Raw genomic sequence first — 21,741 nt, 5'->3', positions numbered from 1 at the left:
GATTAAATTCTTATTCTAAACCTTTAATAAGTCAAGCAGAATGAGAGAGGCCTTTATGGGCGGCTGAGAGTCAGCAGTACAAATTTTTTAATTTCTATATGTTTTATTTTTTGAAATCATCTAAGAACCCAAACTATTTAAATTAATTTGAATAGGCAAATAGCTAACCAGTTTTCCTTCTAGAGAGACTTACAGGCTGTGTTACCGATGTTGATAGGACCAAATCATGACAAAGAGTTGGAAATGGGACCGTCCAGCTTGACTGCAGAAGCGGAACTACCTAACTGCTAGACAGAGGCTCCGAGCGACTTTGCCTGAAGTGAGTGCAAATCACCAATGGAAACAATGCAAGGGAGGATGACTTGATAGGTCTCATCTTGCGTGCCAGCTCTAAAACATCAGTAGTGGCTCCCTGGAGAAAGACTGAGATGTGGAGAAGGATTTCTGAGGTTGTATCTGGGCTTGGCAGGTTTAAGTGCATGGTGAAGTATTGACATCTGTGATTTGCATGGAAGGGAGAGTGACACGTAATGCTAAGTATCTGTGGCTCTACTTTTGTAAGTGAAAATGGGAAATGATTGCCAAAGGCCAGGAAGTACCCTATTGTTTTCCAGTTACAAGCTGAAAGGCTCCTGAGGATCCTGACTTACTTTTGTTGCCCATGTGTCCCCAGCCTGTGATATAGCAGTAAGTATCAGGTTCTAACGACTGCTCCGGGCTGGGTAAGCAGACGGGCCGGACGTAGCTCGTTTCATCGATGTCTTCGCTTAGCTCCACTATGCTGATGTCATAGTCCACCACTGCTCGACTGTAGCGAGGATGCAGGATGATGGTTTTCACGAGGCGCATCTGCATGAACGTTGATGGGTGGTCTAGATTATTGATGCCAAACACCACTTTCCAAACGGCAGCATTCTCTCTCCTAAAATAATAATTCAAGAGCTATTGGCATCTTAAGCTCAGATTTATCTTTTAAAATTTACATTTTATTTTTAAAATATTTATTTATGTAAATAATGGCTCTTTCCATGCCCATCTCCCACGTATTCATATAAGAAGCATTTATATAACCCCTGAGCAATTTGCAAATATTTCACTGTTGTGGAAAGCAAAGCCCATGCTTCCTGAATGGTGCTATTCTAGAAAATAACACTTGTTCGCTTTGAAAGGCAGGCAGCGTAGTTAATACTTGCTTCATTGAGTGGGAAAGATGACGAAAAGACATGAAGAGAAAAGAGACAAGAGAAAAAAATGAAGGAGAATGAAAAGCTGAGGCTAAGAGATCCCTCCAATAAGGAGCCAGGGCTTCAGAAATGTCAAGTTTTCAGGAAAGGCTTCTGAAAATTTCAAGCTAGGGGCTTAAAAAGGCCACCCACAACTTCTAATGGGCAGTCTTACACTTCATTGTTTTTGAAAACTTGTCAGCAATAGTCTAGTCAATTCCATCTTAAAACACTTTTCCACTCGACTTCCAGGACTCTCCAAGCTCCAGAATTTCCTCCCATCTCTGGGGCCCCTTCCTCTCTGTCTTCTCTGCTGGATCCTCCTCCTCTGCTCTCAGTGTCTATATTGAAGTGCCCCAGGCCGCTGCCTTCAGTCTTCTCATTCTACACTCACCCCCTAGAAGATTTCACCTAGTCCAATGGCTTTAAATGCCACCCATAGCCTTGTACCTCCCAAACATATATCTCCAGCTCCATCCTCTCCCTTGAGCTGCAGACTTGTACATCCAATTATCCACTCACATATTTGCTTGGATGTTTGATACTGGCTAAGATTTATGAGTGCTAACTGTGTATGTGGCAATGTTCTAAGCATTCAAAATTCATTCTACAGTTATTTAATATTTATAACCACCAGTTATGCAGTTGAATCATCTCTCTTACACCCAACATTGATTGCATCAGCAAGTCTTCACTACTCTGCTTTCAAAAATATCCTGAATCTTGTTGTTTCTCCCTCTGCCACCACTACAGTCCTAATCTAAGCTACTCTCATCTCCCAAATGGTGGCCCTTCTTCTACTCTTCGCCCCTATAACCCATTCTCCTCACAGTCGCAGAGTGATCTTTTTAAAAATAAAATTAGATCAAATTCATTTTCTGCTCATAATTCTCCAAGGACTTTGAATCACACTCAAGACAAACTGTAGACTCCTATCCATGGCCTTCGAGGCCCCACACGACCTGCTCCATTCGAACCCCAGGGACTTTCTATTTTTGGACATGCCAAGGACATCCACAACTCAGGACTCTTCACTTTCTGTTCTCTCAGCTCTCACGTGGCTCCCACATTTATTCCTTCTCTTTATCCAGGTCCCAGCTCAAACATCACCACCTCAAAGCTGTCCTCCGTGACTGCCCAGTCTAGCCTTTACCCCATCACTCTCTACTCTTGACCCAGCTTTAATTTTTGTCTCACAGCACTCATTGATACCAATGATGATATACTTCTTTGTCTGTTCTGTGTCTGGCCCCCAGACTGTAAGTTCTGGGAAGGCAGGGACTTGGCTGGTATTCCCAGGACCTAGTACCTGGCATACATTGGGTTCTTAACATGTACTTGTTTAATGATAGTTCAACAGATGATGTTTCAAAACGTTTATTAGTGGCCAACTCCAACCACCTAAGCAAGGTCTATTCATCATCATTGCCTCCACCTCCTCCTCCATTCTCAGTTTCTCTTCCTCTATAGTGGGCCAGGACCGAAGGTGTGGGCATTTAGTTGACCACAGTGTTGGAATGCGGAGCTTTTATTGTAGATATTCCCTTACACTGTGGTGACATGTCAGCCATGCCATCACTGTCCTCATTTGCAAGCTTGCCCAACTAACATAAGCTGATCTGACCAGCTAGACCAGTTGTTTTCCAACCCAGGCTGAATCACCTGAGGAGCTTTCAAATACTGATTTTCTGGGCATCATCCCGTATCAACTGAAAGTTGGGCTGGGGTCTGGGAATTGGTATTTTTAAGAGCTCCCTAGGGAGTCTCTGCCAAGAACCCACCCACCCTCTTTTTTTCCTTGGCACGTCGTTCTTCACCATTTTCTCATGCGTAGAAAAAATTCAAAACGCTGAGATTTTAGGAGGGTCAGGAAAAAGTATGCAAGGCCAACATTCAACCTGTTTTTAGCATTGTTGGGTTCTTAGACTAGATTCTACTAAAAGAGTCCTCTATACAGTCCACACATTCTATCCTTTTTCCATTGTAAAAAAAAATAATTTTAGGTCTATCAAAATTGATGTCATATGGAAGCAACCTAAGTGTCCATCAGCAGGTGAATGGATAAAGAAGATGTGGTGTATATACATATATGATGGAATACTACTCAGCCATAAAAAAGAATGAGATGTTGTCACTCACAGCCACATGGATGGACTTGGAGGATATTATGCTAAGTGAAATAAGTCAGACAGAGAAAGACAAATACTATATGATATCATTTATGTGTGGAATATAAAAAATAAACTAGTGAATATAACGGAAAAGAAACAGACTCACAGATACAGAGAACAAACTAGTGGTTACCAGAGGGGAGAGGTAAGGGGGGGAGGGGCAAGATAGGAGTGGGGGTTAAGAGACACAAACTGTATAAAATAAATAAGCTACAAGGATATATTGTACAACACGGGGATACAGTCAATTTTTTTACTGAAGTATAGTTGATTTACAATGATTCAGGTGTACAGCAAAGTGATTCATATATATATTATATATATATATATATATATATATATATATATATATATTCTTTATCAGATTTCTTTTCCATTATAGGTTATTACAAGACAGTGAATATAATACCCTGTACTATACAGTAGGTTCTTGTTGTATAGTCAATATTTTATAATAACTATAAATGGAGTATAACCTTTAAAAATTGTGAATCACTATGTCGTACACTTGAAACGTATATAATATTGTACATCAAATATACCTCAATAAAAAGAATTGATGTCACTATTTGAAAAAATATATATATATAACATCTATATGTAGAGAAATATATATATATAGAAATATATCTATAGATATAGATACGGATATAGATATAGAGCTGGGGATTTCAATAATAAGCAAGAAAGACATGATCCCTGCCTATACAAACTTTAGAATTGAGTGAAGATGAACACATAAAGAAACAATTATAATAAAATTCAGGAAGTGCTGTCTCATGAACATTACAGGATAAGGTTACAGAAGACTATTTTTCATTAAATAAAGCCATCACTCAAAGAACATGCCTTTCTTTCTCTTCCTTCCTTCCTCACTTTGTCTTTCTGTCTTTCTTCCCTCCCTTCCTCCCTTCCTTCTTTCCCTCCCTCCCTCCCTTCTCTCCCTCCCTCCCTTCCTCCCTCCCTTCCTCCCTTCCTTCCTTCCTTCCTTCTTTCCCTCCCTCCCTTTTTTCCCTCCCTCCCTCCCTTCCTTCCTCCCTTCCTTCCTCCCTTCTTTCCCTCGCTCCCTTTTTTCCCTCCCTCCCTCCCTTCCTTCCTCCCTTCCTTCCTTCTCTCCCTCCATCCCTCCCTTCCTTCCTTCTTTCCGTCCCTCCTTCCCTCTCCCTGTTCCATTTTTCAGTCTAGAGGAGTAAATGCATAACCATCTGATAAATTCAATACTCACTTGAGATTCTATTGTTTAAGATATTTGAAATCAAACAATTATTGATTTCAAATGTCTACCTATTTAATAGCTTCTTGCCTCGAATCAGAGCTACTAAATTTTGGTTTCAAAAAAAATACTCATCTATCTGCTTAAATCACAAGCAGTATGACAAACAGTATGCAGTTGAACACTGCAAATTATTGGTAACAAAATGAAATAGTGTAAACTTTTTGGACTTAATTACGATATTGGGGTTAATCTAATTCTAACACTAAAACAAGTATCAATAAAACTGCAAAATGTTATTAACTTGTATTCAGTAGCCTGTTGTGACACAAGCTACTGTCCTTATGGCATTAATATCCACCAAAAGCACAAAAAAAAAAATACAGGAAATTCACATACTTTTTTATATTCAGTAAGGAAATTGTTCTGTTTTCTTTTTTGTTATAAGGGGGGAAATAAAGTCTCATTAAATGTTTTTTCCCAAGTCTGGCAAAAACCAGGAAAAACAATAACCTGTTGTTCAAAAGGGGTACATGAAGTGAGGGAGATGAGTATAAATGGTATATTGGTATATTAAGCATGTTCTAGAAAGAATGAGTCACCCCCATCTGGGTGGAAGCAAAAGGAGGAAAGAAGACTTAGGGCTACATGAAGGCCACATGAATCTAGTTTCAGTAAAAAGTACCCAGTAGAGGAACACATAGGAACAAGCTATGTTCATGTGGCCATTTTAGTGAAGAGTAAATTGGACTACAAAGATAAAAAGCCAAGTATAGCAGGTGAAAATCTTCAGCATCAAGGGGATTTTTTTCTCAGTGCTGTCAGACTTCAAAGCAACAGCAAGGAGAACTGGTGCATCCTTAAAGAAGATTGTGCAAAGATCCTCAGGCTCTGAGAGTGAGGAAGCAGGCAAGGTGAAGCCAGGTGAAAATCCACCAGTAGAAATAAAAGTGGCTGAGGAAGATGTTAAGAGACCTTTTTCTCCTTTCATTCTTGCTCTACATAGTATTTCATTACCAGAAATTCTTATTTAATTTGCTTCATGTTTATACTCCTGTTTTAATGATGAATACACATTATAGATAATGTTGAGATAATATGATTTCAACTTCTAATTCTTCAATTATCACTCTAGAGAGAAAACACAGCTACCTATACACCTCAGATGCATTATGACATCCAGGGAAGTTTATACATAATTGAAGGCACAATGTCTCTGGACACAATAACCAGTTTCAGTTTGTAATATGCCACACTCAGCTCTAGTTTAGACATAAATTTGCCACATTTTCACTTAATTCAGCTGGCCAGGTTTAGAGATTTTCTTCTATCTTTATCTTTTCTTAAGAGCACAAAAATTTCCCTTTTTTTACCCTTTCTGATTTTACTTTGAATAACTTATATTTACTATTTATCTTTTTTCAGAAAATAAAATTAATATTTATAATTAACCCCTGTGATAGAAATCACTATTTTACAAGACTTACTCCAGAAATGGCACAGCCATGTGGTGACTTGGAAGTAATTTGAAATTTACCATATCTGCACTAAGTCAAGAAATATCACACAAAAGCATCATTTCTGTTCTACAAATCTTAGGAACCTCTTACTTTTAATATCGCATCTGCACTTGGTATGTTTAAAGAATTCTCTCTAACACATGCAGTGAATAGATTCTAGAATGGGATGACCACAACGTAAATGCATAAAGGGGCCGAGTATAAGTCAGTAAGTAGTGGGTGTCAGACCACAAGACTTGCCCATCTCGAGGGCCATCTGCCTCTCAGCTCCTGCTGATGGCTGTCGTATTGGAATATCCAGTGTGAACTGACAATCTGATTGTTTCAGGGAAGCCAAAGTTCTGGATTTTAGGTAAAGTATACACAGTTTGAACTGCTGGCTAAAGTTTTTAAATGTATCTAACAAGCAAAAGAGATCAGAGCTGGATTCTTCTTTTAGTATAAAATCTCTATAGTTTCCAAGTATTTCTACATATCAATTCAATCATCTTCTCACCAATTATGAGGTATAAATAGGAATGCTTACTCCATTTTAGAGAAGATAAAGCAGTGACTCAGAGCAGATTAGTGACTCATCTAAAATCACAGAGATACTAAGTGATGGTAGCAGGCCAGAAAGCCAGTCCTTTAAACCCCTACACCACAACCTTTATACTAAACTTCTCTGAAACAAAGAGAAGGGTCCACAGGTATCAACACAAGAATCAGGTATTGGCCACAGAGTGGAAAGCATGCAGGATGAGTGGAGACTGACTGGTGAGTGATAGGATGGCAGATAGAAGGAAGATAACTTCTCTTTCCTGAATGTATCCCCCAGATATGATGGGGAACTAGCCGCCAGTAATGAAATTACAGAAAGTGAGCAATTCTATTATCCCAGGGTCCAAAAAAGCTAGAGAAGGGGATAGTCAGATACACATCCTAGAGCTTAGAGAATCAGATTTAAGAATGTTTCAGGAAAAAGATAGGACAATGTGTCCAGACACTCTTAAAACAAGTACAGCTAAACAGAGATGGGAGAGTTTGAGTTCCAAATTCTGATTTACCATCACAAATGACTGCAGTAAGAAAATGAAGAATCATCCAAAAAGTAAATGTTACAACGTAAGAATCTCAGAGCTTTCAAACTGCAAAGTTTATCACAGAACAGTGGCAAGAAACTGTAGCAATTGTCAAAAAGTCTTAGTCATAGAATCCTCCTACACTGTTGGTGGGAATGTAAATTGGTACAGCCATTACGGAGAGGAAAATGGAGGTTCCTTAAGAAACTAAAAATAGAGCTACCATATGATCCTGTAGTTTCACTCCTGGACATATATCCAGAGAAAACCATAATTTGAAAAGATACATGCACCCCAACATTCATTGCAGCACTATTTACAATAGCCAAGACATGGAAGCAACCTAAATGTCCATTGACAGATGAATGGATAAAGAAGATGTGGTATATATATATATATATATATATATATATATATATATATATATATATATATATATATATATATATATATATACAATGGAATATTACTCAGCCATAAAAAAGAATGAAATAATGCCATTTGCAGCAACATGGATGGACCAAGAGATTATCATACTAAATAAAGTCAGACAGAGAAAGACAAATATATGATATCACTTATATATGGAATCTAAAAAAAAGGATACAAATGAACTTATATACAAAACAGAAATAGATGTACAGACATAGAAAACAAACTTATGGTTATGAAGGGGGAAAGGGGGGAAGGAATAACTTAGGAGTTTGGGATTAACATATACACATTACTATATATAAAAAGATAACCAACAAGGACCTACTGTATAGCACAGGGAACTAAACTCATTATTTTGTAATAACCTATAATGGAAAAGAATCTGAAAATCTACATCTATATATATAACTGAATCACTTTGCTGTATACCTGAAACTAACACAACACTGTAAATCAACTGTACTTCAATAAATTTTTTTTTTGTGTGGCCATGCTGTGTGGTTTGCAGGATCTTAGTTCCCTGACCAGGGATCGAACCTGGGCCCCCAGTAACCACTGGACTGCCAGGGAATTCCCTATACTTCAATCAATCAATCAGTCAATAGAAAAAAAGCAGGAAAAATTAAAATGGCTTCTCAGCAAAATTATGCGTGGGAAGAACAAGATGAGGATTTCTATCTGGGGCAAATAATTTAATATTAGTAGTCAACTAAGACAAAGCTGAACTATTTGAACTTTCCTTTACTTCTAATATCTCCATTCAAGGAGAATGGTCTTCAGGCAACATCCAAAAGATTCATCTTCCATGTGATAAAACGTATAAGTGCTTAATACATTGAAATGTTGAGTTGATGTCTGGTCTAAGATATGGGAGGGGTCAGTAAAAGATCGCTGACCTTCTGCAGAGGAGTTAACATTTCTAGTTCCAGACAAATTATAGTCCTAACTACTAAAAGAGCTACAGATGTCATCACTAACACCGAGAAGGGGCTGGTTAGTCAGTTAACAAATATTTGATTGGTTGCTATATTCCTTGCTGAAAGAAATGAAAATACAGAGGCGAGGAAGACAGACAGGGTTCATGCCCTCATAGAGTTTTCATCCTGGGCTAGCCAAATATATATATAAACAAATAAGATTATCTCTGGTAATTAGGAGGGAAAAAAATAGGATAATGTGATAGAGAGATGACTGATTGGAGGGGGGTCATTTTAGCTAGGATGGTTAGGGCAGGCCTTTGACAAAGTGACACTTAATTTGAGACTTGAATGAGGGGAAGGAGGCAATTTTGTGACTCCATAGGAGGGTTCCATACTGCAGAAGCAGCAAGTAGAAAAGTCCTAAGGCAGGAATGAGATTGGGGGATTTCAGGGATAGAAAGGCTACATGTTTGGAGACCAATGAGTGATGAGAGAATAGGGGGAGATGCAAAGAGGTAGGACTAGATATTTAAAGGCTATGATAAGAAATCTATTCTTGTTACAATGAGAAGCTGTTGTACAGTTTTAAACAGGTGGTGACATGGTATGATTTACATTTTAGAAAGATCACCATCTCACTGTGTGTAGAATAGACAATAAATGAACAAGAGAGTAGTCTAAAAAAAAACCAGATAGGAAACTGTTTTAAAAGTTGTTATGGATTGATTGTGTCCCCCTGCAAAATTCATATATTGAAATCCTAATCCCCAATACATCAGAACAAGATCTTATTTGGAGATAAGGTCTTTACAGAGGTAATCAACTTAAAATGAGGCCAGTATGGTGAGCCCTAATCCAATATGACTGGGTATCCTCATGAAAAGGGGAAACTTGGAGACAGGCATGCACACAAAGGGTGAAGATGAAGACAAAGATCAGAATTAGGCTTCTATAGGCCAAGGAATGCCAAAGATTGCCAACAGAACACCAGAATCCAAGCGAGAGGCATTCTCTCTCACAGCCCTCAGAAGGAACCAACCATCCCAATACCCTGATCTTAGACTTCTAGCCTCCAGAACTGTAAGACAATAAACTTCTGTCAATAAACTTCTTGGCTTGTTGAAGCCACCCAATTTGTGGTACCTTGTTATGGCTGCCCTAGGAAGCTAATACAATAATCCAGACCTGATATGATGGTGGTCTGGATTAGGATTATAGCATAAAGATGATGAGAGGCAGTTGGGTTCAAGCTATATTTTGAAAGAAGATCCTACAGAACTTACTGCTAGAGTAAAAGTGGGAGGAATTAAGGATGGCTCCCAGGTTTGGTGTATTAGCAAACCAATGGATAATGATGCCTCTTACTGAGATGGGGAAAGTTTGTGAAGCATACAATTATTTGCTCAGTGGGAGAGATGAGGAATCAAGTTTTGTTCTGGCCATGTAAAGTAGAATGTTTATTATACATTCAAATGGACACTTCATCTAAGCATTTAAATATGTTTGAGGTTGGTGGGTTGGGAGAAAATCTGGGCTGTGCTAGAGATATAAATTTGGAAGTTATGAATAAATATTTGATATTCATATCGATATTCATATCAATATTTGATATTCATATTTGTTCAAATATAAGCAAGCATTTGAAACTATGTGATTAGATGATTGTAGACAGATAAGAAAGCCAAGAATTAGGTCCTTATCTGATCATGGGCTGCTATAACAAACTACCATAGACTGGGTGGCTTAAACAACAGTTATTTGTCATAGTTGTTGAGGCTCTAAGTCAAAGATTAGGGCACTAGCGTGTTCAGGGTCTGGTGAAGATCCCCTTCCTCGATTACAGATGGTGGTCTTCTTGTTGTATCCTTACATGGCAGAGGGAGAGAGGGCTAGCTTTCTTTCTCTTCTTATAAGGACAACATGGGTTTCACCCTCATGACCTAATCACCTCCCAAGGGCCCCACCTCCTAATAGCACCTTATTAGGGGTTAGATTTTCAACATGTGGAAATTAGGGGGACACAACTGTGCAGTCCACAACACACCTGGAGAACTAAAACATTTAGTGGCCTAGAAGAGGAGAAGCTGCAAAAAAAGAAAGAGAAGGGTAGGTCAGTGACATAAGAATTTTTTTGTTATTTTAAAAGAAAAGTGAAGAAAGTATTTTAAGAAGGATGTAGTAATCAAATACTAGGGAGGGTTCCAGTGAGTTAGAAACTGAAAATCCACCATTGGATTTGGCAAGATGGAAGTCACTAAAGACTTTGGAAGTGTCATTTCTGTAGTGGCCTTGATGACAACCCAACTGGAGTGACCTGAGGGGAATACAGGAAGTGTAAAAGTGAAGACAGTGACTGTAGGAAACTCTTTCAGGAGTTTTACTGTGAGTACTAGCCAAAATGGGGCAAGAGTTGAAGAGGGATGTGAAGTCAAGAGAAGGGGGTTTAAGTTGGTGACACTAAGGCATGTTTGCTGAAGGGAATGATCCAGCAAAAAAGAGAGAAATTGATGAAAATAGAAATGATTTTAAAATAGTCTTTGACGGAATAAAGACACAGACCTACTAGAGAATGGACTTGAGGACACGGGGAGGGGGAAGGGTAAGCTGTGACAAAGTGAGAGAGTGGCATGGACATATATACACTACCAAATGTAAAACAGATAGCTAGTGGGAAGCAACCGCATAGCACAGGGAGATCAGCTCTGTGCTTTGTGACCACCTAGAGGGGTGGGATAGGGAGGGTGGGAGGGAGGGAGACACAAGAGGGAAGAGATATGGGAACATATGTGTATGTATAACTGATTCACTTTGTTATAAAGCAGAAACTAACACACCATTGTAAAGCAATTATACTCCAATAAAGATGTTAAAAAAAAATAAATGCATCTAAAATAAAGTCTTTGAAAGATGAATGGAAATATGATTGTCCTTAAAAAGGAGCAAGGACGCATCCTCCACCATAACTCAAGGGAAAGGAGGGAACGTGGCCACAGATACAGGTAACTTGTTGGAATTAGGGGTGAGACAAGGCAAAACATATAATGATGTCTATTTTCTTCATAAAGAATGAGGTGAGACCAGTGGAGGGTGAAGGAGATTTGGGGAGAGAGGAGAAGATGTCAAATAGTTGAGGATGGAAAAGTGGCTTTAACTGTGAACATATACTGGATGGGTGCCATATTGTTAGATGCTCATTTGAGATTCATGATCATACATTTGACATGAGCTCAGTTAGCAGTCTGGTGTGTGATATTCTCCAGCGATGACCAGCTGTTCAGGTGCAGGTGCAGAGTACGTGGATAGTCGCAGGACAAGAAGAAACAAGTAAGTAACTGCAAAGATTAGAAGGGGAAGAACTCCCAGTTTCTGTGAGCCCCAAAAACTATGGGAATTGGCCTAACGTTTAGGCCAACTGCTGGCTACATCCTAGACCCATACATTTTCCCACTGGAGCAGTGAGGATGCAGAGGATGCCTCCTTAGGGGGCAGGGCAGTGGGGAGCATGGAGTCAGGTCAGGGTCACCACAATTGCTCACTCACCGGTGATGCTGGAAAACAGCACCCCAGGGGAGGTATGGATCCAAAATGGAGAATTCCTATTTTAGTGGACATTAGTACTTGATGGGAATGGATCAAATCTCTCAAGTAGACAGAACGGAAAGAAAAAATTGCAAACGAATGGCATGGTTTATATGCACCTAGAAGATAAAGAAGTAACCATGAGAACATGACATGGGCTCAGTAATAAAACGTCAGATCAAACATCTCACTTCTTTTCCTGACTGTATTAAAAGACTGTTAGATCAGTACAGGTGGGTAAGTCAATAGTTATTTTCTGTGGAGAATGAGAAAGGCAGCTGTCCAGAAATAGGTGAAAAGATTATTGAGTAATATTAAGGGTCCAATGGGTGCTGAAAGTCAGGCATGACACTAATCTGCATCCTTGGGTAATGTTCTCCTCAGTTTGGAAGAGCATGAATATAGGATTGAAAACGTGCTCTTCATATTGACTCTTAGTTGGAGGTCTGTGTGGTGTGTATGGCAGAAAGATCTAGGGGCAAAGAAGTTGAAGGTCCTGGTGAGAGGACTGAAGTGATGGTCCCAGTGCACTAGGTTACCTGGGGAAAGAAACGAGATGAGGAGGAGACAAATGGACCGAGAAAACAGGAGGAGATGCGCAGACAAGCAAACACAAGTCTTGTTGGAGTGAAGAGCTGGTGTGGTAGAAATCAAGACATGGGTGACCTGGCAGGGTTAAGGGTTGTGATCTTATAGTAAAAGGATAGTTTTTCATGCAGATTTCCTGGAGAGGAATCAGACACTTCTGATAACTACTAGTTGTGTGCCAGCCTAGGAAGTTCATCCTTAAGTCTCTTGGAGGTGGAAGAAGGCAAGGAAATTGCTTGTTAAATTACCCCTGAAACTCAACGTCTTTCTTCCTTAGAGCTGTGGAAGTTGAATTGTTACTATGGCATCTGGGACTTCATCTGATCAACGTAGTACCTCATGGTTTTAATTTTCCTTTGGGATTTTTAAATACCTCTCCATGCAGGAGCAAGACATGTCCTTTTTTTCCATGAATATAATTAAAAGAGACAGGCTTGAAAAGAACTACAGATGGGTCACACTGGGCCTTGCCAAAGTATGGAATCAGGATATGAAGTAAATCCCATTAATTGCAGCAATTGATGGATCCTACAGAGAGTAAGGCTTACAATTAGAGGTTCTCAAAAGTTTTGAGGGCCACTGGAAAGATTGTAAAATAGAACCAAAGTTATTAGTACACATTCAAGCAAAGACTTGTTTGAAGTTGGGCAATTTCTAACTTCTTATGGATAGGCCAGGCCCCACTTGACAGTTCTGTGAAGTCTAATGTTCCATGAAATTTTACCAGGGCCTTTGATAGAATATCCATTTCCTTAATTATAAACACATTTCTTCTCTATTGCAAGGTTTCTCCTTAACTTCACAGATCTGTCAGTGAAAGACAAAACTGGGATACCACATATGGAAATTTGACCAAAGTGGTGCATGAACTGGATGAATTAGTATATAAAAGGTGTTATTCCCTTAAAGAGCTGTTGGATTCATTTAGGTGATCGTCTTTTGATAAATGTACTCTTGCTAGTACAATCTTCTGCTTATCATGGAGTTATAAATCAGAACTGGAAAAGACATCTGGAAACATCTGGCCCCTTCCAAAGCAATAACATTGCAATGTATTTCCTGACATACTACACAGACTCTTCCAATCATTTAGGGTCGTTCTTACACATTAAAAGTTCTCAAGAGGAGGTTCTGGTTTGATTTTTTACATTATATTTCCCCAAAAAGAGCAATCAAATAGCTAGATATACACATTTCCATTTTATAATCACTTCTCATATTATATTCTAATTACTTGTTTAAATGTCTGTCTCCTCACTAGGTTAGCATTCCAAGAAAGGATACATATATTCATTTCTTTAACCCCCATATGGAGATGAATATATGTTCTGGGACTCTATTCTGTAGAAACAAGAGTACCAATAGGTGAGTAGCTTTGCATAAGATGTATTGCAGTGTTGTTAAAGTGATAGCAAACTGGAACTAACGTGAATGTCCATCAACTGGGGAATAATAAAAAAAGTATGGTGAATCTCTATGATGGAATATCATTTAGCTTTGAAAAAGAATGAGCTAGAGCTACATCAACTGACTTGGAGGGGACGTCCATTATATACTGCTACATGAGAAAAGCAACTTACAAACAGAAGTATAGTGTGTGATTTCAAATTGTAAAAATAAATGACACCCTGTGAAAAATATATGTTTATAGCTGTGGAGGAACAATCACTAGGGGTGACCTTGAGGATGATGAGAAAGTAAAGGAGAGAGAGTATGGAAGGAGATAAAAATTGAGCTAGCAAAATGAAAAAATATTCATGCCGTAATGCTAAGGGAAAAGTCAGAATGCATGTGTTTTTGTTTTGTTTTGTTTTGTTTTGTTTTATTTATTTTTGGCTGCGTTGGGTCTTTGTTGCTGCACGCGGGCTTTCTCTAGTTGCAGTGAGTGGGGGCTACTCTCCATTGTAGTGCGTGGGCTTCTCACTGCGGTGGCTTCTCGTTGCAGAGCATGGGCTCTAGGCACACGGGCTTCAGTAGTTGTGGCTTGTGGGCTCAGTAGTTGTGGCTCGCGGGCTCTAGAGCCCAGGCTCGGTAGTGGCGCACGGACTTAGTTGCTCTGCGGCATGTGGGATCTTCCCAGACCAGGGCTCGAACCCATGTCCCCTGCATTGGCAGGTGGATTCTTAATCACTGTGCCATCAGGGAAGTCCCTGAATGCATGTTTTTAGTAATAATATTTTAAAAAGAAAAATTTACCTTTATTGATGTCTTACTGACTGGTATCAGGCATGGTTCTTAAGGTTTTACATAGGCTATCTCACTTGATGCCTGCACCAACCCTGTGAGGTAGGGACGGTTATTTCCCTCATTTCATAGATGAGGAAACTTGGCCCAGAGAAGTTTATAAATTGACACAGTAAGTGGCAAAGCTGAGAAAAAATAATAATAGACAAATAGGCAAAAAAACGAAATTGCATTTTTTTCTACAGATTAACCTGGTAAAATGAAAATAATCAATTTAATGAGGTGACAGAACTGTGAGTTATTTGTGTTAAATTTTTGCTATTATTTATTATTACTTTTAAATAAAGTAAAATTATTAAAAATAAAAAGAAGAAAATGGGCGGTATGGTGGTTTTTCAAACATGTCCTCAAATACTTTGCCACTCCTCTCGCTGAGAGAAGAGTTCTATGTTTCTTCCCTTTGAATCTGTGTGGGGCTGTGACAGCTCTGACCAACTCCATAGTGTAAGTAATGTTGTGTGTCTCTGGAGGTTGGATCAAAAAAGGCTTCCTCCTGGCTCCCTTTTTGGGACTCCCACTTTAGGGGATGCTAGCTACCAAGCTGTGAGTCTCACTTGGAGAGAAACAAATGCCCCTGCCAACAGGCAGCATCCACTGCCAGACTTCAGGTGGTGCCAGCCCCTAGAACCTTAGTTCCTTCCAGCAGAGTTCCCAGACATTGCTGAGCAGAGACAAACCATAAGCTATTTCCTGTCTAGATGTCTAATCTCCAGAATCTTCCATGGGCAAAAAAAATGGTTGTTATTTGTTGTTGTTGTTGTTATTTTGTTATTGTTTGGTTAGGGGTCTTATTTATTTATTTATTTTTGCTCCTAAATTACACAACAACAGTCAAAATAGATGAGGACCTTCTACAGTGATGTTTGTCAACTTGGGGTAGGTTTCCCCTTGGTCTTATTTTTCTGCTCCCTTTAGGTATTTTGCGATGATTAACTTTATGTGCCAAGTGGCTGGACCATGGTGCCCCAATATTTTTTTTTTTTTTAAACTTTGGGTTTATTTATTTGTTTACTTATTTATTTATGGCTGTGTTGGGTCTTCGTCTCTGTGCGAGGGCTTTCTCTAGTTGCAGCAAGTGGGGGCCACTCTTCATCGCGGTGCGCGGGCCTCTCACTATCGCGGCCTCTCTTGTTGCGGAGCACAGGCTCCAGATGCGCAGGCTCAGTAATTGTGGCTCACGGGCCTAGTTGCTCCGCGGCATGTGGGATCCTCCCAGACCAGGGCTCGAACCCGTGTCCCCTGCATTGGCAGGCAGATTCTCAACCACTGCGCCACCAGGGAAGCCCTGTGCCCCAATATTTGGCCAAACATTTTTCTGGATGTTTCTGTGAAGGTGTTTTTGTGGAAGAGATTAGCTTTCAAAATGGTGGACTATTAGTAAAGCAGGTTACCCTCCATAATGTGGGTGGGCCTTACCCAATCAGTTGGAGACTTTCATAGAGCAAAGACTGATCTCCCCAGAGCAAGAAGGAGTTCTGCCAGCATGCTGCCTTTGGACTTGAACTGCAGCTCTTCCCTGAGTCTCCAGCCTGCCTGCCACCCCATCAGACTTTAGACTCACCAAGCTTCCAGGAATGTTTGCCAATTCCCGGAAAACTCTTTCTCTCTCTCTCATTGGTCTGTTTCTCTGGACAGCCCTGACTAACACACATATTATACTTTTCACTCTACTTCCCAAACTCCTCACCAATTCCTCCAGCATGCTAACTTCACTGTAGGATCCAAGCAAATCTGCTCTGTTTAACTTCATATGCATTTGATGTATGTAAGAGGGCTAGAAAAGAGACTAAAGCTGGCTAGAGAGTCAATCTTCTAAACTTCTTCCTCTTCCTCTCTCCTTAGGACATAAATCATAAGCAATATACATCTGTTGCCAATAAGTGAGCAGCACTTATATAGGATGATAACACCAAGGGTAGAAAAATCTAAGCAGATAAGGACCCGGGAAGGAGATCAACTGTGGATTTTGCACTGAATTACAGAATGGCATATGCCATTAAGAATACCCAAGTGACAGAATGATCAGGCAAAGCAAAAGAAAAGGTGCAGCTTACCCCTCGAAGCAGTGGGCGACTGTCAGAACCCACTTCTTGGCAATGAGGACACAGCCACAAATGTGACCACTGGGTTCACTCTGCAGGGAACACTGCCAGGGCCACCTTCCTGGGCGACTCGTCCGACCCCCGAGGATCCTCTTGTTCATTCGGGCAGCAGGGCGGCGCCCACAGTCTACCAAGGAGCAGGAGACAGCATGTGACTCACTACCAAACCCAGCTAGATGCTTGCATCTTTGCTGTCACGTACAAGTGATCATTTTTTCCCTTGAGCCAATCCAGTTAAATTAAGTTCATATCCCATTGTTACACCACTAATTCTCTCACCTTGTTTAGTACATAGAAGAGAAATCTTACTTCTGCTGTGACAGGACTGCCTAGATTTGGAAACATAAAATGGCATACTGTTCAGTTACATATTTATTGTTCACTTCAACACTTTACCAGTGAAAGGCAGGAAATAGCTTATACTTAAGTCAGGAATTCTCAAGGCAGGGCTGTGGTCAGATATCACCTTGGAGGTGGAGGTATATGAAGGATGTACTTTTTTAAAGTGTATTTAATATCATCATTATACAATTTCACATTTGTGGGAAGAGAAACTACTGTTAGCAAAGTTTCCCACATCATCTTGGCTGGTGGCACCACCCATAATACTGACTCAATGATTTTCAAAGTAGGGAGAGGAAAAGGAAAGGCATTAGTCTGCTTCTCAGAATGTATGGTGAGGAGGGAGCATGTCAGACTTTTATGCTTATGGAGAGGACATGTATGTCCAAAAGAAGCTGAGAAATAGCTTGAGAGAAATAAAATATTACTTCAAAAAGTCAGAGAACAGAGAAAGGAATTGAATATTTAGACTAGAAAAGAATCTTGAGACTTTTTTTTATTATTTTTTTTTTAAGTTGAAGTATAGTTGATTTACAATATTGTGTTAGTTTCAGGTATACACCATAGTGATTCAGTTTTTTTCTGATTATATTCCATTATAGGTTATTATAAGACATTGAATATAATTCCCCATACTATACAGTAAATCTTTGTTGCTTATCTATTTTATGTATACTAGTTTGTATCTGTTAATCCCATACTCCTAATTTGTCCCTCTCCCTTCCCTTTCCCCTTTGGCAACCATATCTTTGTTTTCTATGTTGCTGAGACTTTCAATGTTAAACTGTGTATCTATGATTAGCTGACAGGAAGAAGGGGATTAAATTCATCCCATGTAACTCTAGATGGCAGGGGAGAACTTATAGAAAAAGTGCATTCAGGAAAGGAAGAACTTTCTAAAAATCAGAGTTTAGCTTTGAAGGCAAGAACATGGTTTAAGCATCTATCAATGTGGCTGCACAAGAGAATTCAGCTTAGGGTACACTAAGTTTTAACCACAAAGTTCTCTTCCAAGCATTTATTCACAATGCAAATTTAAAAGAAAAAAAAACATGTTGGGACTGTCAAAAATACTATGACATGCTTAGAATCCTAGGTATGTCAGAAAAAAGAAAAACAACCCTAACTATGTCATTTCCACCTTCCTTTTTGAAGATCTACTGTCTTTTCATTTCTTGCTAAATTTGCATGGGGATATGTGTATACAATAAATTACATAATACAGAAAAAGCACATTTGCGTTTTGCCTTCTCACAACCTGAAGTCGCATCTCCTCCTCACTCTCTATTTCGTTATCCTTAGTTTCTTTGTAACACTTCCAAATATCTGAAATTCATTTTGTTTATTACTAGCTTAGCGTCTCTCTGTCTACCTCTGCAATGCACGTTTTCTGAGACCAGGGTCCTTGTCCCCCTCATCCACTCCTACATCCCCGCAGAGCTTAACAATGAACTTGGCATAGAAGAGATACAAATAATTAGTTGTTGTTAGATCTTAAAGTCATATCTTTTAGGAATAGGAAAAGACCAAAGACTATGTATCTCAACTCTTTATTTTAAAGGAAATTGCGGTTTATAGGATCACACATCTAGTTGGCAAGCCAGGACTAGAACAGGTCCACCAACTCCCAACTTAGAATGAGTTTATCTATCTTTCTTTCTTTCTATCTATCTATCTATTTATCTATCTATCTATCTATCTATCTATCTAACCTGAAAGGGATTTTCTGGCAGTCCCAGTTTGGGGAAACAAATCACTGTTGAAAGACTCAGGTCATTGGAGGAAGTGCTTCAGTTGACAACTATTCAGAAATTTGGTTGCAAGTTTGGTCTATGGGGAAAATGTCAAGACATTCTAAAGAGAAATGGCCCACCTTTAGTTTTATTCTTTAGAGTTCTTATGTACTGATTTCTCTAACATTTATTAAAAGCTTTGGAGTCAGATAAACTTGGTTTGAGTTCAGAGACTATCACTTATCATCTGTGAGCTGTGAGTTTTGAGCAAGTTATTTAAATACTCTATAGCTATGTCCCTATAATGTAACAAGCACTAAATGAGTGTTAATTCCCCCAATTTACCTTTCTCCTGCACCCCTACCCAAGATGAGGGAGGCAATGTTGCCATGATTTTTTAGGGGAAATTTTTCAGAAGTGTATTTTCAAGGTTACTTGATTATAATTTTATTTTGTGTCTGTTTTTTCCTCAGGCTCTCCCAGTTTTATCAGTTGCCATTATTTCAATTTCTTCTGTTAACTAGTCCCATGTAACATCTGTAGAAAGTGTAGATATTAAGAATTTATTTTTAATAGGATGTGAAAAAACTCCAAGATGAGAACCCAAGTTCCTCCTCCTTAACCGTGATAGTTTCTGCAATCATCATTCAAGAAAAATGTAATGAGCCAAGAGAAAAAGATCTATGTCTACAAAGAAGAAAAAAAGCCAAATGATGTTGAAATATAAAGGCCCATAGCTATTCTATGGAAGCTCTTTTTTGATGTGACAAATGTGGATTATCTTAAAATTAGAAACAGAAGAAGGGTCCTGATGAGAGATGTTTGCTCCATAATCCACTCTACACAGCTCCAGTGGTGGGTGTCTTACCCTTTTACCAGCAGTTCATGCAAAGTGGTCCCATTAAGGCTTTCCCAGTCGGAGTGCAATGTCAGCCACTGCTGGTCTTGCTCCTGTTCCTGTATCAGTTTGGTCACAGATGGTTCTCTGACAGAAGGGCAAACACCAGATAAATATTCAAAGTACAATGATCTTTGACCAGGCAATATCATTATTTAGCACTTACTCTCTTAGAAAAAAGAAGCATTAAGTTATCAGCCAATATTTCAACAGGGGGATGAGTATTCGAAGAAGTTTGGCATGGAACGTGATGAGCAAGAGGGGAAGCTACTAAAAGTATCCTGAAGCGATAAAGATCCACACCGTTACAGCTATTTTAGTCATTCTCTCTGCTGACATGTATTTGAACTTTGTGAGGTGTTGGAATTCTAACATATACGATGTAAAAGTTCCAAGACCTAAAAAACAAGAGCAACTTTAGGCAGGGATCAAAAGTAATAAAATTTATCTGCCTGGAGTATTTTTTCCTTCACTTTTCTTGCCCAAGTTATTCCTGCAATAAAGCAATACCTTAAAATAAATAATAAGTAAAGAGAATCAATGGCCATTTAGTGTCTGTTCAGACAGTATAAAATTGTAAGTGGAATTTTTTCAACATACTGCAGAATCTTTATGCACTAAAAATAAGGAAGGTCTCTAGAAAGTAGAGACAGGAGTTAGACGACATCATTTTGCTGTTTACCTATATTCTCACTCAAACTCCACCAGTACTTTCCTGTCAATGTCTCATTCAATCATCAAATAAATATGCTTGTACCCAAGATGTACCCAAGATTTAAAACCTTAGGTTTCAAAAGTGTTTGGGTTTTTATGTAAAATATCCTATTCCTCATGAAATAATTGGTTCACTTAGGCAATCCATATTTGAAGAAAATCTTTTGGATTTTTATCACCTGATGCTATTAAGGGTAGGAGAGGTAGAGGAATTCATTTTAGATAGGAGGAACGAGGGCTCCTTCTGAATCTGGAAGTAGGAGAGAAGGAAGCAGGTACTTAGTTGGATTTGGAGATGGGGAGAGAATTCAAGAGAATTCATCAGGAGAATTCAAATCAGACAATCAGACTTTCTTTTCAAGTAGGAGGGGGGCTCCTCGAATGAAGGTGTGTGGGGGGGGTGGCAGGGGTGCATAATGGTGAGGAAAGTGACGTGTATATGAAATTGTTCCCTGGTGGAAGTATTTGGAGAAACACATCAAAGATAACTTAAAAAGAATGGCAAGCAGTGCTGAGGATTCAAATGAACCTGGAAATCTTGAAGTTGTAGTAGCATCAAGTCTGTGAGCTTTAGTGACTTTCTTTTTTTGATAATAGAATGCCAATTTTTTGTAAAAAGGGGGGGCACAGGAAGGGAAGAAAAGTTAGATTCAGCGGCATTGAAAGAAAAATTATCACTTCCCCTGGTTACCGATTATTTTAAAACTACTGTCATTACAGAATAGAAAATAAAAGAAACAAAATCCTCCCCAAATCCAGTTATTTTAAAAAGAATAAAACCCTCTAAAGAGAAGACTTGAGGATAGAATAAGAACCAAAGATTAAAAACAAAACAGAGTCCTTAATCATGGATGAATTCTAATCATTTGATTTAAAAACAAATGGCATAAACCCTGCCCATGCTTTAAGAAGCATCGCACAAGCTTTAATTTATTTAGAAACTTGAATGAACTGTTTTATATTTGAAGATGTCACAAAACCTACTGCAAAATGAGAAT

The 21,741-nt window shown here is 39.0% G+C and overlaps 1 protein-coding gene across 1 annotated transcript in view; it reads right to left on the bottom strand.

Annotated features, from left to right (window-relative positions):
- Positions 1-21,741, bottom strand: part of CORIN (corin, serine peptidase) — a 267,360-nt gene that overhangs the window by 23,525 nt on the left and 222,094 nt on the right. The window contains exons 17-20 of the mRNA XM_059923062.1: positions 20,000-20,116; positions 17,336-17,385; positions 17,009-17,183; positions 651-922 (exon numbers count right to left, since the gene is read on the bottom strand). Of these exons, the coding sequence (XP_059779045.1) occupies positions 651-922; positions 17,009-17,183; positions 17,336-17,385; positions 20,000-20,116 (614 nt within the window). The remainder of the gene's footprint in view (positions 1-650; positions 923-17,008; positions 17,184-17,335; positions 17,386-19,999; positions 20,117-21,741) is intronic.

Source organism: Balaenoptera ricei, chromosome 5 (assembly GCF_028023285.1).
Source record: "Balaenoptera ricei isolate mBalRic1 chromosome 5, mBalRic1.hap2, whole genome shotgun sequence".
Lineage (NCBI taxonomy): Eukaryota > Metazoa > Chordata > Mammalia > Artiodactyla > Balaenopteridae > Balaenoptera > Balaenoptera ricei.
Note: the sequence above shows the minus strand (reverse complement) of the source record. Positions and strands in the feature narration are given on the sequence as shown.